The sequence below is a fragment of the Anopheles coustani genome, chromosome 2 (genome assembly GCF_943734705.1).
Source record: "Anopheles coustani chromosome 2, idAnoCousDA_361_x.2, whole genome shotgun sequence".
In the NCBI taxonomy this organism is placed as follows: Eukaryota; Metazoa; Arthropoda; class Insecta; order Diptera; family Culicidae; genus Anopheles; species Anopheles coustani.
This window is the reverse complement of record NC_071289.1, coordinates 39,246,604-39,264,385: the sequence shown is the minus strand read 5'-3', so window position 1 is coordinate 39,264,385 and position 17,782 is coordinate 39,246,604. Positions and strand designations below refer to the sequence as shown.

The 17,782-nt window shown below is 45.1% G+C and overlaps 1 protein-coding gene across 1 annotated transcript in view; it reads left to right on the top strand.

Annotated features, from left to right (window-relative positions):
• Nucleotides 1–17,782, top strand: part of LOC131264372 (TSC22 domain family protein 1) — a 55,847-nt gene that overhangs the window by 26,203 nt on the left and 11,862 nt on the right. The window contains exon 3 of the mRNA XM_058266674.1: nt 16,608–16,659. Within this exon, the coding sequence (XP_058122657.1) occupies nt 16,608–16,659 (52 nt within the window). The remainder of the gene's footprint in view (nt 1–16,607; nt 16,660–17,782) is intronic.

Genomic DNA, 17,782 nt, shown 5'->3' with positions numbered 1-17,782 from the left:
CAGGCCCACTGCTGACAACTGACGGCAGCAACAGCAACACCAGCAGCAACAAGCATCAGTAACAAGCAGTCCTAACCTGATTGACACTCACTTGTCCTTCTGTGGAATGCTTTTGTGTGACGCACGAAATCAAAGGTGGGATTTTGTCTTTTATCGCCATCGGTGTGTCCGATATGTGGGAGGAAATTAAACTGCAGCAAAACATCCGTGTTTCGTGGGATGGAGTGATATGGGCGATGGGGAATCGTTGTTTTTACTGAGGGTTTACGCAGCGAAAATGAGCAGTTTGTTTGATCGAGCAGAGACATTTCAATATAATAATGAATTAACCGAAAACTGTAACAGTTTTTTTTTAGTTTGACATAGCAATCAACGTGTTAAGTAGGGAATCAGGGTACATGAAACACATGAAACAGCGTAGAGTTTACTATTTTGAAATACAGAATCATTTTATCTAAATACACTATGAATTACCAGAAACATCCATGGATTTCACGTGATCTCATTGTCGTTTGATTGGAGCCTTCCTTCTCTTTTAACACCTCAAAGGGTCTTTGGGGATGTTATATGTATGGTTAGGGAAGAAAACATAATAGTCGCATGGAGTACACAAAAAAACTAGTCACAATTAAATTTTATTGTAAATTTACATTCCTATAGTACTTTGAAAAAATATCCCGTCGGCCAGTAAGGCGTCCTTAAGGTACTTGTTGGCCCATAGCCGATTGTTGTGTAGCCTTTATAACCAAATGCTACTCTTTTTGGGCTTTACAAAGTTGGAATAGGTCCTACCTTTAAGAGTTGTGAATGTTTTTTTCGATTGGTTGTAGTTGAAAGAGATAAGCAAGAACAGCGACTTTGTGTATAGCCTTCTCGCTGATTTTCAGCCACGATATGGCGTTTTGTAGTAGTTTAGGGACCCCAAAACATTTTAAATATACTGAAACATACCCAAAACACTTGCGATCGACACGTCTGTTTAACAATGTCCATCATTTTTTATATAGTATAAGACCAGTTGAAGCGACCTTCTAGCCCAAAGAACCGAATGGTTAAGCCGTTTTGCTTCTGCCTGTCGTAATGGCAAATAGGTCCGTGATACCAAAATTTACATTCGAAAAGTTATGAAACTAGTTTTTGATGCATCAAAAGACCAAACGACTAGAGGTGCATAAAAAACCAAAAAACGCCAAAAGATAGTTAAAAAATTGACTAACAAGTAGTCGTTAACGGATTACACAAATCTAAGCTATGGAATTTAAGAAATACCTTTTTTGTTCTGAAGAAATGTTCAGCCTTTTTTGGAGATATTAAAAACGAAAATTGCGTAGCGGTCGAAGTGATCGCTATTTGGAGTAAAACTGACCTACGCCTACTGTGCAACCACCGAGGTGCACCGGCTGAGTTCACTAGGCAACTCCTGCCGGCAAAGAATACCATACCCTTTAATTTGTGCAACCCAAGACAGGGCTGCAACCGTGAGCCCCTTTTTTGCGCAAGAAAAGTTACTTTTTTGTTGCTCCGTTTTTTTTCTCCTATGAAGCAAACCGAGCTCCACTCGGTGTTAAGCTGACCGTTTACAGCAAGCTCTTCGAAGCTACGCGCGGACAAATTAGTCTTGGGGCTCGGACGCCAGCAAAGAAAAGTGTGTCTTTGTGTGCGACTTGTTGGTTCTGTCAGTCTTCGTAGCCGGTTGGTTCGGTCTGGTAGGCAGAAAAAAAACCTATGCAACGCAAACTGGGACGAAAGAATTATCGGCAACGAGAGAGCCGACGAGGAGGGTAGCTAATGAGCTGCAAAATTTGACGAATGTCCTTCGCCGGTAATTGGACCTTTAGCTGCAAAATGGCGAAATCTGCACGCCGACAAGGTTCGCGGCGACGAGTTGTGGCAGAAGACCGACTTCGGTCCGTCGCCGCGGTGTGTTTTGTGAGCTTCCAAATTACCTTCGTTTGCAATTGTGCGTTTGGAGCTCTGTTGTTACATTTCATATTTCCTACGGACAGTTTTACCGTCTGTTACTCATGTTTATTACTTTTATAAACCCTCAGCACGTTTTAACACACGAGTTTTGGATTCACAAGCCGCCTGCTCCAATGCAGGAAACGATTGATAATGAGCTATTAATAACGTTTATCTTATCTCACCGTCACTCACCGGAGTTCTTCCCCGTCGACCAATCGTGAATCGGCTCGCGTGTTGTACGAGCCTTCATCCGAGGAGCCGATGACGTAGGCCTCCCGGTGGAATCGGTGGAAAAATCTCGCCAATCGCACCACATCTCGTCGTCCCGCGTCGACCTAGGTCAGGGGTTTTTCTCGTGGAAATCACGACTCACGACGTTAATTTTCTCGCACTTCACACTTTCTCTCTCGCGTGAGAATCCTTTTCTCCGGCTCGTGAGTCTCGTTTTTCTCTCGCCCGCGGTCCTGCGCATGCCCGCCTGTCAAATCGATAGTGGGAAAAACTAGGCACACCACCACCGCCCCCGCCACCTTCGTTTGAGCCCACAGTTCGGCGACTGAAGCCTTGAGAAATGTGAACCACGATCGAGGGCTAATGGACGCGTTACGCTCTCGTCGTCCTCGCGCGCTGCAGCAACACCGCTGGTTTTTCCACTTCCCACTGCTTTGGTACCAAACATTGAAGCAAACAAACCGAGAAAAACACTAACCTAAGCTGTGCGGAAAACTTTGGAAAAGCGTCACTGGTGCGGTGAGAAGAAGCGCCAACTGTGGAGAATTGCGATTTAATGTGCATGCTGGCAAGGACGTGCGTGAAAATCATGTTGACGTTGCGTTCGGAAAACCCTCCTGCGCCAGTGTTCCGTGTTTAGTTTTCACCAGTTGTGTGCTACAAAATGTACATGGTTTTTGGAGACGTAATGTGCGAAACAACCTAATCACACCACAAGTTAGTCCTGCCGTTGGTTGTGGAAAACTTCCCTTTCCCCCCACCGACGACCGCTTCTGACCGCGCGCTACTAGTGGTGGCCTCGCGTGGCAGGAGTTCATTGACTTTCCACCCCCTAAAACTGGCGCAAACTGGTCGCGTTTTTAACGGCGGTTTTCCTTCTTCCTGCGGCGTGAATTATTACGTGCGTTTTCGCTCATTAGAACGGTTACTGTTCGATCCTCGTTCGAAAGGGACAATTTTCCGGCTGATGTGCTGAGGTGGAAAGTTGCTGGAAGAACGACGACGATGATCCTTTATTGGATGGGCAAAGGAAATGTACGGTTCAATCGAGTAATTTTGGTGTACTTCGAAAAGTACAAATGAACGCGTTAACGTGACCATTCGCGGTGGTCCAAACAATGGACAGACTGTAGACATTGTATTTGCATGAACATAGTTCAACACGTCACTGCCAGTGTGGTTCCTGTTTGGCGCGCATTTGTATTGCCTGACCCAACATTTCCCACGGTACGTTATGCCCACATACTCTTACCGATTTACAACGTTACTACCGTTCGCCGTTTTGGTTGATGAAAATCCAAATATCGTAGAAGCAACAAACTAAAGTAGAATTCAACACCAATTTAGAATTCTATGCTTGCCTTAAAGGGGTTTTAAACGATTGCAACTTTCACTTACAAAAAAAACTGTCAACCATTAATTTCACTCAAGTGAAACCAAACTTATCTTGTCTAAACCCAAAATAAAAAAGCAAATTTAAGTTGCTTAACTAAAATTTCACTTAACGTAGCCAGGCTAAAACATTATTTCAGGTAATGAAATTTACTGCTCTTTCTATTTATTGGACTAACAGCTTTAGAAGGAGTCAACAGTATAAAATCATTTAAAATGATCGTTCAACACAATGAACACAATCCTTTATGTGATTTAAGTTCACTCGCATGATTCACAAATGCTAAATGAGTATTATTATCAATTTTAGAGATGAAATAATCTAGCACATTTACAATTCTGCATAGTTTGTTTACCGGCTCATCATTTCCGGTTGACAGTTAGCGTTAATTTGCTGTGAGTCGTGTATATGCGTGATGAGATTGGAAACTTTCAGTTCCCTGAAATGAAGACGAATGAAATTTTCTGATGAATGAAAGTTGGTGTCATCTATCTGTACTTTTAGTCCTAGAAATCTCGCTAACATGGTGAAATAGTATAACTTTTTTAGACGTATGCTCAAAGCTAGCTCCATTAAATATTTGGTCATTTTATTTTCTTTTTCATTCGATGTTGTAATAGCTCAATCAATTCTTGGAATGTAACGCACTAGTAGCGATAAAACTTATTGCATTTTCTTATATTTCATTATCTCTTTTTCTATTTTTGCTGTTAGCAATTGGTATGTCAACGAAAAAAGATATAGCTTTAATTCATTTTATCTTTTAATTTGGCCTTATTCTTATGTTTGTGTAGTTACGATAATAGTAAGATTTATTGCAAATTCCTCTTTTTAGAAAGCAATCTAAAATTCATGATCTTTGATAGATACTTAAAATCAATCTGAAAATTAAGTTGCCAAGTAACAAAAACACGTTAAATAGCATCGTTTCTTGCGGGGAAAGTTGTTCCATATTATGATCGAGTATGTTTTATAATTTATTTTCACCTTTCTTTATTGATTGACAATTTTGCCCCATACTTTCGTTTTGTTTGACTGTTTATCCAATTAAAGGACTAATCTTAGTCTGCAAAATATGTGACTAATCAACGATTTTATAACGCTTTAAACAGTGTTATGTTTTGTTTAATTTCACTGCAACCAAAGTTGTTTGTTACGTAGTTCGTTTGTAAAACATGGCTTTTAGCTGTATTGTACGTTTCAGGTGACACATAATAGTATGAAGAAAAGGAATGTAGCCAACTCTCCTGCTTATCTTGCGTGCAAATTCCCCGCTCGATGTATTCGCTAGGTTGTTCTTCCACTCTAATCTACAATTTAAATAAGTACGTCTGGTCAAGCACAACGGTTTCTTGTACTTATCCACGAGGCACTCGAAACCCCGAAACGACGGATGCTTCAAGCTCAAGAGCAGCCTCAGGTTCGTTAACAGTTAGGAGTGAAGGGAGGCAAACGTGGTAAAAGTTGGTTTCGAATTAGGTATTCGGTGGATTTTTTTATTCCCTCCCGCTTCCCTTGCTCGATCCGTCTCTCTTGGGCGAGGAGGAGGAGAAGGAGGAGGTGGCAAGCTTTTTGTTAAACAAAAATCGCACCAGGAAAAACGGCTAAATACCCCCGTGTGCGCACCTTATACGGATCTAATCGGTACGAACTGATCGAGCCCGTGGCTCCGGTTTGCACACACACACACGGACGCACAATCGAACGTGACCGCCAGACTGGTGATCATGCCCGACGGGTATGGGGAGGAGGGGATGCGTACCTAGTGGTGGATGTGTACGCACTTTTTCCTCCCCTGCCGATCGCAACCGATCGCGAGACGAGAAGATGAAGATTAATGGTAGTGCGGTGGCGGTGGCGGAAGTAGCCGAGAGGAGGAAGATGTGGTGGTAGGAAAAGCGAATGCAGGAGAGCCGTGTAACATCAGATTTAGGTCAGCAGCGAACGAAGACGACGATGACGGCGCGGTGGCAGCTGTTTTTTTTTTTTTGTTTCCTTCGGTTTTTGTTTTCTTCCGTCGTCTTCCTCAAGACGTCGCACCCTCTCTCTACCACGGGGCAGCCTCCCACCGCCCGGGTTCCCCATCGGAATCCATTACTGCACTCTGCTGCTCTGCGCAACTTTTTGCCCCGAACGAATGGCCGTTCCTTTTTCTTCGCTTCGTTTTCTCTTCTCGAGCACACAATCCCGAAGATCATCAAGCCGGCATTTTACGTTTTTTACGCTCGACGCCTCGGTGTGCGTATCTGCACACTGCCATGGTGCTGGGAGGGAGAGGGGGTGTTGTTTGAAACTTTTACTTGCTTTTTCCCGTATGAGCTAATATAGCAACATATCGGGGCCGGTTCGTAACGTGTAGTGCGTAGAGAGAACCTCCTCTCGACGCCGCGCGCTTAAGTTGCGCCACACGATCCGTGGTGTTTGTAAATGTGCCTCCATTTCTTCATCTCTCTTGCTCTCTACTTCGCTCATGCAAAATGGCTCTCGTTGCGCTTCGCACACACCGGGACTTATCCTTGGCGAAGGTTTTCACGTCGTTCTTTCGTTCGCCGCCAAACGTCAAACCGGCGAGACTTTTAACTGCTCGATCGAGACGACTTCGCGGCTAGAAAGAAGAAACATAACATTAAAGAAAAAAAAAACAGCCCCAAATACAACACTCGACTTATGCAAAGAACTGACCGCCAGAAAACAGAGACAGACAGCAACACAGCAAACACACCGACACACACACACCCGGGGCCAGATGGTTGATTCGAGTTTTGCTACCATATTTCAATGTCCCCCCGTCCTTGGGAGTTGAAAATAAACGTGGCACACCGGTTTGTTTCGGCATCGGGGCTGGCTTTTTCGGCTTTTTAATAGCAGAAATAAACCTCCTTTTCGGTGAAGTTTGTTTGTTCTGTTGTGCCTTTTCCTTATTTTCCCACTGCCAAAAGTGGTTTTCGATCCGGATTTTTCTGGCTCCGGCGGCGAACTGAGCGCGATCGTGAAACGTCCGTTTTAGCCTTTCGCGAGCAAAGTTAAACGGGGTTAAGATACTTTTTATGTGTGTTAATTCAAAGAATGGCTATGTGGTGGGCAACTTCTTAGCGTCAGGACGTTTAACGTTGTAGGTGTAGTGCGCAAGGCCACCTTACATTATTTAAAACTCCAGCGTACAAATTGCAACACTGGAAATGGAACGGAAAAGTTACCAACCACGTGTGTGCCATTTCTTAGCCATCGCGGTGAGTGTCGCTTTGCAAACCTAACCTTATTCTGCCGTCCCTTCCACTCCTTTCCAAGGGCCACCGTACCTCCCTCGTGCCACTGCAGCGGTGGTCCCATGCGCCAAACCGACAGCCGGCCATGTTTTTCTTCGTTGCTTCTCCATCGCACCATGCCACGGTTGTGTATGTGTGTGTGTACGTGTGGTTTGTGCTGCACTGGCTGGCGCGTTTCTCCACCGTGTTGTGGAGAAGAGTGTGTTGCAATTTCTTCCACGATAAGCTACCGCATAGCGAGCATAGCAAGAATGGCAGCATAATTCATGGGGGTTACACCACCCAAGTTTATGAGTTTTTTCAGGGAGGAAATGGGGTGGATGGGGGAGCCATACAGCTATGTTTGTTTATGTTTTCTTGAGCTCTCGTGCACCAGAAGCAGTGGCCAGAACACGCACACACCGAGGAGCACGAATAGTGGCAGACATGAAAAGTACGTCGCAACCGACGAGAGAGACAGAGAGAGAAAGAGACAGAGAGAGAGAGAGTAAATTCGGGGGAGAATTATCTTACCCCAAGGAGAAAGATGCATTTTATGCTGGCAGGTTTTTGGCGGTGAGCATATAAAAGCGGCCGACTTTTTCGTCGGCCGCGCAACCAAGAGAGATTCGTGGGATTTAAATCTCGTTCGTTCAAAGAGCGCGCACAGATGATTTAAATGCCGATAAAAAAATCGGCCTTTTTACAACACATCCAGCCGACGGACGAGAACTTTTACTTTCCAACTGGCGACATGGCAGAAAAGGAGCAAAAACCATGGAGAATGGGCCGGCTGATGCTGTGGGGGACGCTTTATCGTTGATGGTTTCTGTGTGCGTTTCAAGGACATCGACGGTTTCGTTGTGTGAACTGCAGCTTTTCATTAACTTGTGCGTTGTTCGCATTGTTTGGTACAAGGGCTGTATCTGTATTTTAAATGTTTAGAAGACACTTTTTTCGTCTTCTCACCAGCACTTGAACCTATCTCAACACATTTTCGCTCAAGAACTTTTTGGTGCATGACGCGCCTCCGTCCTTCCTGGCACTCTCTTCCATTTCTTTTGAGTTTTATCTAAACATTTTTCATTCGAGGGAGTCCCGTGGTGAGCCTGAAAGATGCGTGTCTCCCATGTTAATTAGCCTTCCCAGAGAAGTGCTTATCTTCACTTTTGGTTTGCCCAACGGGTGATAAAATAAACACAACCTTCACAATCCCAAACAGCTATTGACGCTATTGGCACTTTCTCTCGTTCTCCACCTTTCTTGCCTTTTCGCTAGTAAGAAGAAATAAAAATCCCTCCCAAACACATTTCGCAGAGTTCTTGAGGGCGAGAGATGGAACATGGGATGAAGACAACAACACAGAAAACACCGAAGGATATTCGCTCTCGTGACTTAATTCGTTCGCTCGTGAGCAAAAGACCCACTCCACCACGGCAGGTTATGTCGGGGGGGGTTTCGGTTGGGTTTTTCGTTGGGGGAAAAGTTACCCTGGGTGTGTGGAAAAACGGTGGGATTTTCGGTCCGCCCGAGCGGCCCGAGCAAAGATGGCGAAAGAGAGAAGCAACAACACGCCACCATCAACGGCGCGGGCGCTCCAAGTACGCGGCTCCCCCCCGAAGCGAAGAGAGAAAGAGAGAGAGAGAGGGGAGGGAAAAAGACGGAAGAAAAACGAGAGACAGAGAGAAGGAGGGAGAGTTGCTGGTTGGCTCGAAAATAACTGCATCGTGAGCCGCACATTCCCGTAGTAAAGTGCGGACTTTTGAATAACTAGCATCATGTCGTCGACGGCTCCGTCTCGGTGTTCGCTGTTGCTCCCACGGCCTGGAGTCAAGAAGCTGCCCAGTGCCTAGGCCCCACTTTCCGCTTCCCCACGCAGGTCTAACAACCTAAAAAAAAAAACCCGTGCCGTGTGCTAAGTGGGCAGAAGAAAGACCGATTCACCAATTCACGAAAAAGTTCTCGTGTCAATTGCTTGGGAAAAGAAACTCGAAAGGAAAGTTCTCGCTCGTCGTGACGGCGTAGTTTGTTCGTTTCGCCCAAGACCTGTCCCAAACAAAACCTGCCAAAGGCGGTGGCGGTCAGCAAGATCGCATCGTTGACGACGAAAAAGCGTTGCGTTTCTCGTTCTCGTGTCGAAGGGGGCAAAATAAAGCAAGAAAAACTCTAGTCGGTCGGTTGTTCGAAGGGTTTTGAAAAATGTGATCAACACTCTCGCTTGCGTACAGCGTCGTCGGAGTCGCCTGTGCGTGTGTGCGTGTGGGTGTGTGTGTGTGTGTACTTTTCTTAATCCGAAGGATACGTCCACTTTTCTGTTAGTGCTCTCAATCCAAGCCCCCCAAACCAGGGCCAAAGTGATTGTGTTTGCTTTCGCTGCCTTTTGGGGCTAAAAGAACTCGCCAAACAGCACCAGGAAAGATATATTGTGTGCAACGCAACGACGCCACCTCGTCCGTCCTGTGCGTGTGTTGTGTTCGGCGGCTCGAAGTGTCCAATGTTTGTGGCCAATTTGGCAGTTTGGTGGGCTGCGATCGACAATCAGAGCCAGTAGCGGGTTCTCTCGTGTCCCGTTGACGGCCATCCATTTTTCCTCTTCTTCCCACACCCTTCCGTCGACTGCGCGACCCAGTGTCTCGGTGTGTCGGTTTGTGTCCCGTCGTTTCCCGGGACAACTCACCCAAACAACCGACCCCCTGGTGCATCGAAGGAAAAACACGCCGCTGCACCAATCATCCATTTTCGCGATCGTGACTGTTCCCCCGACGACAAGACGGCGAAGTGTACGGCTCTGCATCAGCCTTGAGTTGGTGGATTGTGCATATCCGGAGATTGCGGCTCGTTGACGGTGTCTGTGTGTTTGGGCAGCCCAAAAATTAACCCAACCGCGATCCCTTTTTTTCCACCCCGAGTGCAAGAAGCAATTTTCCAACCTGCCCTGGCTCGGCCATTTTGGTTTCGGTATTATTGATTCCTCCTCGCTGTCGCCGTTGCCTCGCGGAAGCTGCCTTCGTGCATCGGCGGGGTGCCATCGTCGCGTGCTGGTGTGCGTTTACTTGCCCCAAGGCCCTGCCCATTCCCTCTCGCACCCTTCTTGGTGTGTTCGTACGGGAGGAAGAACCAACCGTAGTTTAATGCAAGTGGGGTTCATCCACCAGATGTGTGAGGTGCAGGCATTTGCAAAGGCACCAGGCAAGCTTCTCGCCGCGCACGAGGAAGTGTAGAAGTGTGGAAAACTTAATTTCACCACAGGAAAGGAAGAAAGTAATTTCCCGTGCGAACCAAAAGGATCTTCCAACGCGGAGAAGAAAACCCGAGAGAACAACGACTGACACGAGTGGCAGTAAAATAGTAGAGAGAAAGATCGTGATGTGCGTTATTGGCTTTGGAAGCGAAAATGTGATTTCAATTTCGTGTGTTTAGTGACGAAATTGTTTCGTTTTACAAAGGTTTCCTAAGGGCAATTTGTTTTTCCCAGAGCTCGGTGTCTTGGTTTTATATTTCGCCCGTCCTCGGTCCGTTTTATTTGTTGGGGCCACCAAAGGAGAAGAGTGTGAGTGCGTGTGTGTGTGTGTACATTATTAATGTGTGCATTGACGGGAAGGAAAATTTGGGTGAAAAGAAAATCCGACTGCACAACAGAAAGGCTACGTCAACACCACCGAGCGAAACATTCTTCTGCGGTCGTCGATTCCATTGCGGAAAAGTAAAAGGATAAAACGTTTGGTCGAAGAACGAGAAGGAGCACCGATTTTCCACACCCCCAGCAGTACAACCCAGCGCAGCGAAAATGAAAAGCGACATAATGGCAATGCACCAGTACTCCGTGTCCGGCAAGAAGGACATCCTGCGGGAGGTCGTAATCAAGTACATCGATCACTTCTACCCAAAGTAAGTGGAAAAGGCTCCGGTTCGGTTCGCCCACCCGGTGCACACCACCCGGTTTGTCTTGTCGCGATTTCTTTCCCCCGAACCAATGCGACTCCGGACTCCGAACGAAAGCTGCTCTCTGCAATATTGATGAACATTTGGTTTGCTCCACATCACGGCGCGTTCAACCCTTCGTTCGAGAACGATTTCCCGTCCAAGATGGCGCTGGAAATGGGTGCTCCTCCCTCCCCACGGCCCTATGGGTGTATAGTTGGATTGTGGACGTGGCATAATATGTTTTCTTTTCAACCGCTTCGGGCTCCAACCTTCGCGAATGACAGTGAGAGTTTTAAGAAAAGGCAGCAAATGAAAAGTGAAAACTGCTACCGTCGCCGCCGTCCATCAATCCGTGCCTGGAAATGGTACAAAAGACCCCCTTCCGTTCCCGTTCTCACACCTTCCGCCCCCCGTTTCGGCCAACGAAGGCTGCGGCCCAAAATGTCCGGCCTCAGAATTGGAGGCGGCATGCTGTGGGGGGTTGGGGTAAAATCAGCGCACGGCAGCAAAGATGGAAGCGACTTGCGCAATATGTACTGTCTGGCTGTCGGTCTAATGGCGTACGACTATGTGTGTGTGTTTGTGTGTGTGCTTCTATGTTTGCCACCTTTTCGCGTCTCACTTTCTGGAGAGACCTCAGGAGCAGGAGCGGCCGCCACCAACGCCATTTGCAAATGGTGCGAAACTCCCTCTCGCCCTCCCTTTGCCCTCCTTGACATCCGTCGAACTAAGAAGGCCACCACACGGGAAGGCGCTGAAAAACTAATAATCATCCTCGCGTCGCGCGTTCACGGGGTGGGAGAGACTTGATTGATGCCTTTCGAGACAGAAATCCCTCATGCCCCGTTCCGTTGGGGGTTTACCGATCGCCATACGAGGGGGATTGCCAGGGGAGGAGCCGGCCCGGTCGGTTCAGTTCAACCTTTAGGCCGGCGAGCCCTTGGAATGCCAGAATGAGTCGCACGTTGTTGTTTGCATAGACTGCGGCACAGATATAATCATAATCATCTGGCACACATTACGATTTCCTTTTCATTGGCCCATGATAGTCGAAGGCAAATATGAAACGGTGATATAATAGGACATATTTCTTTGCAACCTTTGATGGAGAATAGTTTCATTAAGTGTGCTTGAATGAAATATATGAAACTCAATTTTTTTTTTAAATATGTATAACACACGTGTGACACATATGTATAACACAAAAATTTGCGCACCTGATATAAAGTGGGAGTGGAGGGAAAATAGTTGTTTGTGACAATGTGCAACGGTTGTTAATAAGATTTCGATGTACACACTACCTCTATTCTGTTTCTACTACTAAACTAAGCATTAGGGAAGCTTAGTCTATTCGTTGTTGGTTTAAAAACAAGTCTAAGCTTATGATTTATGAACAAATTGCATCAAAAACGATTGTATCAAAAAAAATTAAAAAATGCTTAGCAGTCAGTCAAGCCATTTCTGATAAAATGTTTGTAAAATCTATTAAACCGATGATTTTTGAAATTAACATAGAAACAAAGACAAAAATTTCCAAAGAATTAGCTTTTATAATTACTTTAGCTTTTAGTTGCTTTTCTATTGACTTTTGGAGCAAACACTTTTTTACAACTAATCACAGCTGGTTATCAAAAATGATAACTATAGCGGTCAATGTGTTAAATAACGTATACTTTGAATACATTTATCGTTTTCCGTTCAGTTTTTCAGACAAAATAATTAAGTTAGTTATCAGTCATTCGATCTCTTGACGAAATGAACCCTCTTCTTCTCTAATGTTATTTACAAATCGAAAATGGAAAAATACTCTATCGTTCGAGACAAAATAACGTTTAATGATTTCAAAATGACAATCTGGTAATAACCACAACCGTCGTTATCTAAAGAAATTCTTAACACGTTGTTGACAGAGGGGGATGGCGTGGCTTTACGTTGTGACGGCAAGACGAACATGTTCGTAGCAACACCACACACGGTAGGCAAAGATAAGAGCAACTCGATCCACGCATACTTTGATTGCGGTGACTGGATCATATTTCTCCCAGAAAGCGTCTGTCAACAAAGTGTTAAGAAAACAGCTAGATTTAAAGTTTAAAACTTTTCAAACCTCAACAAAATTAAACATGATTGTAGAGATACTGAAATTATACTACATACTCAAAACATTGAAAATTTTCTGCTGTCTGCGTGCAAATAGGTTGACAAAATATTAAATTTCTTCTTCTTGGCGTAACGACCTCTTGGTCTTGCCTGCCCGTTAAGGGCTTACGAGACTTGTTTCCCTGTTGTACGTGGATAGTCAGTCCTCTCGTACAGGGGAAGGTCCGGTCTCGGTTGGAATTCAAATTAACTATTGATTCGTTTACGTTCTGACAAGATTCTTCTTCTTGGCGTAACGACCTTGTTGGTCATGCCTGCCTGTAAGGGCTTACGAGACTTGTTTCCCTGTTGTACGTGGATAGTCACTCCTCTCGTACAGGAGAGGGTCCGGTTTCGGTTGGGATTCGAATTAACTATTGATTCGTTTACGTTCTGACAAGATTACGCATGCGATTATTGGGTAGGTGTGCCAAAATTCTTTTTGACAGATTGACCAGCAGAATAACACGATTACGCAAGCGATTACGCTTCGTTTCCCGTCCCCTTTATAATATTTTTTTCTTCTTCTAATGAATGTGTTTTTCAAACTGAAGTTTTTAAATAATACACCGTAAGAAAAATCTATAATTGATTTATAGTAAAAAACTACATTTGAAACCAAAAACTAATAAATTCTAATTTGGATCAACGCAATTTTGTTCACTTTATATTCAACATTTTTATGTGTCTTAAGTTTTCTTTAGACCACTTTGTTTCATTTACTTACAACCTATATAACACAGATCCAATGAATATTAGTTCTTTATTTCATCATCAAACATTATGCTTTTACATATATATTTTATTGTTTTAATTTTTCCGTTCTCATCGTTGAGAATGATGTAAATTCAACATCACCTACTTCTCAAGGGTGCAAACATGGTCCATGGCAGTAACTTCGGGTAGACTTCGCCGTAAATTATTTCCCCATTTACTGCACACTTAACCCTGAGCGTTTTGGCACAAAGCTTCGAACGATGGTGAAGCGTAGAGTAAAGAAAGAAAAATAATAAAAAGCTGTCTTACTTAACCTTTCTCGTGATGAACTTGCAAACTGGCTGGTGCTTAGTTACGATCCTCGCAAAGGCTCAGCTGCTCAGCCGCGCTGGAAAAGGAGGAAAAATAAGAAAAAGATGCTTTTCCAGCCCTGCACTGGTGAGGTAGCAACGTTTTGCCATCGAAAATCATAACTCAGTTTTGGGGCCCCGTTGTGTTATGTTTGGCGATTATTATTATTTTGGTGGTGTTTCTGTTTTTCGCACGCGCTTTTCCAACCCGCTTTGGTGGAAGTCGCTCGCAGTGTGACGGTGTGTACGGCGTGTGTGCGGGTCTGGTTTTTCCGAAGTGTTATTTAATCCCCACTCGCACAACGGGTGAAAATTGGGCTGCCACAGACGGTGTAGGGTGCGGGGGAGGGAGGGCGGAAGAAAGAAACGTCGGCCTGGTGAGCCAAACAATCGGGTTGAAGTATTAATAAAACCAAACCATAACAAACCGATCGAATCGCGAGTGACGCGAGGACGAGCAAAACAAGATGCCCTCGGTTACACGATCGTGTTGGGTCTTTTTCCGATAAAATAGCGTAATACTCACTCACACATAGTCATGTTGTTTGCACGCGCGGAATCTTTAAAACCATCATCATCTGGGTTTTTTTTCTTTGTTTCGAAGTCCGCCAGTCGATTGTTCGATAATGTTTGCGCGATGCGATACCCGTCGTCTTCCCCACAAGCGCTTGGCGTCCTTTTAGTACTACTCCACTTTTCTCGCCGGCATGCGCAAGGGGTGAATGGCGAGGGGGTGGGGTGTGCGTGGTGATCGATGGACTGCGTGCAGAATTTAAAATTTTAATCACGACGCACGATCCATGGGTTCGACTTCTGGGTTCGCGCGCGTGACGCCTTTTCCTAAGTAGGTTTTCGCATTTCGCATTGCGATTCTCGTACTTTAGCACACGCTTTTCTGCGCCTGAATTAAATAAATTGTTCAGGTTTATGTGCCGTGTGTGTTTTTGTTGTTTTTACAAACATGAGCTGGATTGTTTTCTTCACTTCTTCATTTCGGTACTTTGCTACGACGTAGTCGTCGGCCATTTGTTTTACATCGATCTCGAATGTTAGTTCGACTGCATTACCGATGACCCACCGACGAATGGCGTGAGGGAGTTCTCGTGATCTGCGTGCTCTGCAGGCTTTTAAGTGGCAGGCCATAACGTCCGCATCGACTTGGCGAAACACGCAACAGCAAGGTGTGTGTGTTTAGAATGCGCAAAATGAAAGCCGAATGGGATGAGCATCGCAAACGAAACGGGAACGAAAGTCGCACCGGCGAAAACAAAGACAAGAAGATTTGGAAGATGGTTTAGAATCAGTGTCACACCTTCCCCCCTCCCATCAATCAAACACAAACAAACCTTCCCCCCTCGCTGGTGACGAAGAAAAGACGTATGACGAAACACTTCAATCGACACTCGTGGGGGCATTTGAAGCTTGAGCTGCAGCTCGCTCGAAACTACAGGGAAAAAATAACACTAGACCACCGATGTCATGCTTCTGTTTGGTGTGCGCCGCGAATCGGTGGCGGTTTCTGTGTTGAGCACGTTGCTGACTAATTGGCGAACCCAGCTGTGAGCGCGGACCCGGGCCAGGGAAACATGATTCTTTTGCAGGCCGTGTCAATACTGAAGATGCTTTTTCCTTTCGGGCATATTGGCGTATTGCGTCAGCCAGTCGGCGTTCCACTTTTCAAACATCTGACACCAGATGTGTGTGCACGTCGTCATCGCGGTGTATAGTTTAATGTACTGTACGCGGATTTCCGTCGTACGGTTTGTGTTTCTTTCGTCGACTTCTTGGCGATGACTTAAAGGGTTGTGAGGTCGGTCTTGCCGTTAAGTTTACTCCTTTATTGTAACCGAGATCACTACAGGGTAACAAATTAAGGAGCAAATTTAATTGAATAAACACCCTAAATAGTTTCAGAGTAATTTCGTGAAACATTCAAAGCATTTTATAGTACAACTTTTGTTATAACACATTTTATGTCTTGCTCTTTATATAAAATCTATATTTATTAAAGGGGTTCAAAGCAATATAGCATTGAACGTGCTATAATATGTAAAACTATCTGTATGTTTGAATTACTGACATTTATCCGTCAAAATGATCTGCCAAATTGTCTGGAAATGAGTGTTTCACATTGATGAAGGATAACAGAAGAACTCAGAAAAAAAACCTGACGATAATAGCATATAAGACATAGCGTATTCGTTGTTCTACTCCCTGTTTTGACAAACAATCGCTCATTATTTCATTAACTCATTCGTGTTTCTGCAATAGTAATATCGTAAATATTGGCATAAGTCAATCAACAGATTAAACTCCCCTTCCACCGGAACGGAGTAATAAAACATAAACTTCGATCCGATTCGGACCAATAAAGCAGTCGGGTCTATTCACCTTCAATGATAAACCCATCCGCTTAGCGATTCATCAATCGTAAATTTAATCCATGCCGCCCGATATCATAGTTCCCTCATTCCCTCCACCACCCCTTTCGAACGATAAAGATAAACCATAATTTCATAGCATCATTTGCAAAATTTATTTTTAGAACAACTGGTGCGATACTGGCGCACGACCACAAATCGCACACCCTTTATCGAACTTACCTTTGTATCGTCGATTAACTTATCTTTGTTTTAATTGCAGTGCTTCTGGAACGAGTGCGGTTGCCATCGATAACAAAATCGAGCAAGCAATGGTAAGTGGAGTTTTCCTTTCTATATATATTTCCTCCTCGCTGCCCTTCGTGCAGCTACCTTTGACTGACAAGAAAGTCGCCCCCTTACAACCCTTTTTCCGCCATTTGCCAAAACAAACTCGCGACACGTCACTCCTGGTGTTGTTTGTCCTTCTGTGGAAGAAAAAGATAAGACGCGTCACTAAACATATCGTTTCGCGCATCGGTTATGCAGCGATGTGCTCCTCTCAAATAACACGTAATAATCTGACCGCGGCAAGGTTACACTTTCCGTCGTGCCATAAAATGACTCGGGCTCTATTTTTAGAGCTCCTGCTGGACCGTGGAAGTGTGAAACAAGAGCAGGTAAACGGTGCAGTTTTCTGTTGGCTCATGGGCATTCATTGCAAAACTAATGTTGAACAAACTACACGCCATTCCACATCTAGCGAGGGACAGAACCTTCAGTGACGTGCTTCAAATTTTTCCATTAACCTCGACTGATCCTCCTCGACTTGCCTGCCGAGACGCGAAGCATCACGTGGCAGTGAAACGCGGCACTAAAAGATTCTGTAAACACACTGCTCCGATCGTTGGCTATGATTTGTGTGCGTGTGACAGCCCCAAGCGTCTTGCGAGCTTATCATACGATGGAAGATCGGCTGCAATGTTTACTTGAACCGCTTTTTCTACCCCCGACGCGAGTCCACAACTCCCCTGGCCAGCTTACGACGGGAAACCGCACCTTAGAACCGATTAGGGCTGACTTACAATTGAAGCTTTCTTCTTACCTCTCGCAAGGAACCGGTTATCTGCGGTGGTGATGTCGTGAGAGGGAACCGGCTAAGGAAACAAAACACGTCAGCTTAAACCGTACGCGAAGAAATAAAAATGACTTCGAAAAGGGCAAACAATGCTCGTTTGCGATAAAGAAAGCGTTTGCCGTCGGATTGATGCGTGGTACACCTGGTAAGACATCTTCATCGGGTGGCTTACACCGGATTAGCCACAGTTTGTTGCCCACAGGGTTGTAAATTTATCTTTCAACCGCCGGACGGACAGCTGATGTAAACCAGAGATTTAAAAACGGAAATGCTTGACACGGACGTAGCTTCGGAAATGAACGGACGACAATGAACGCTTG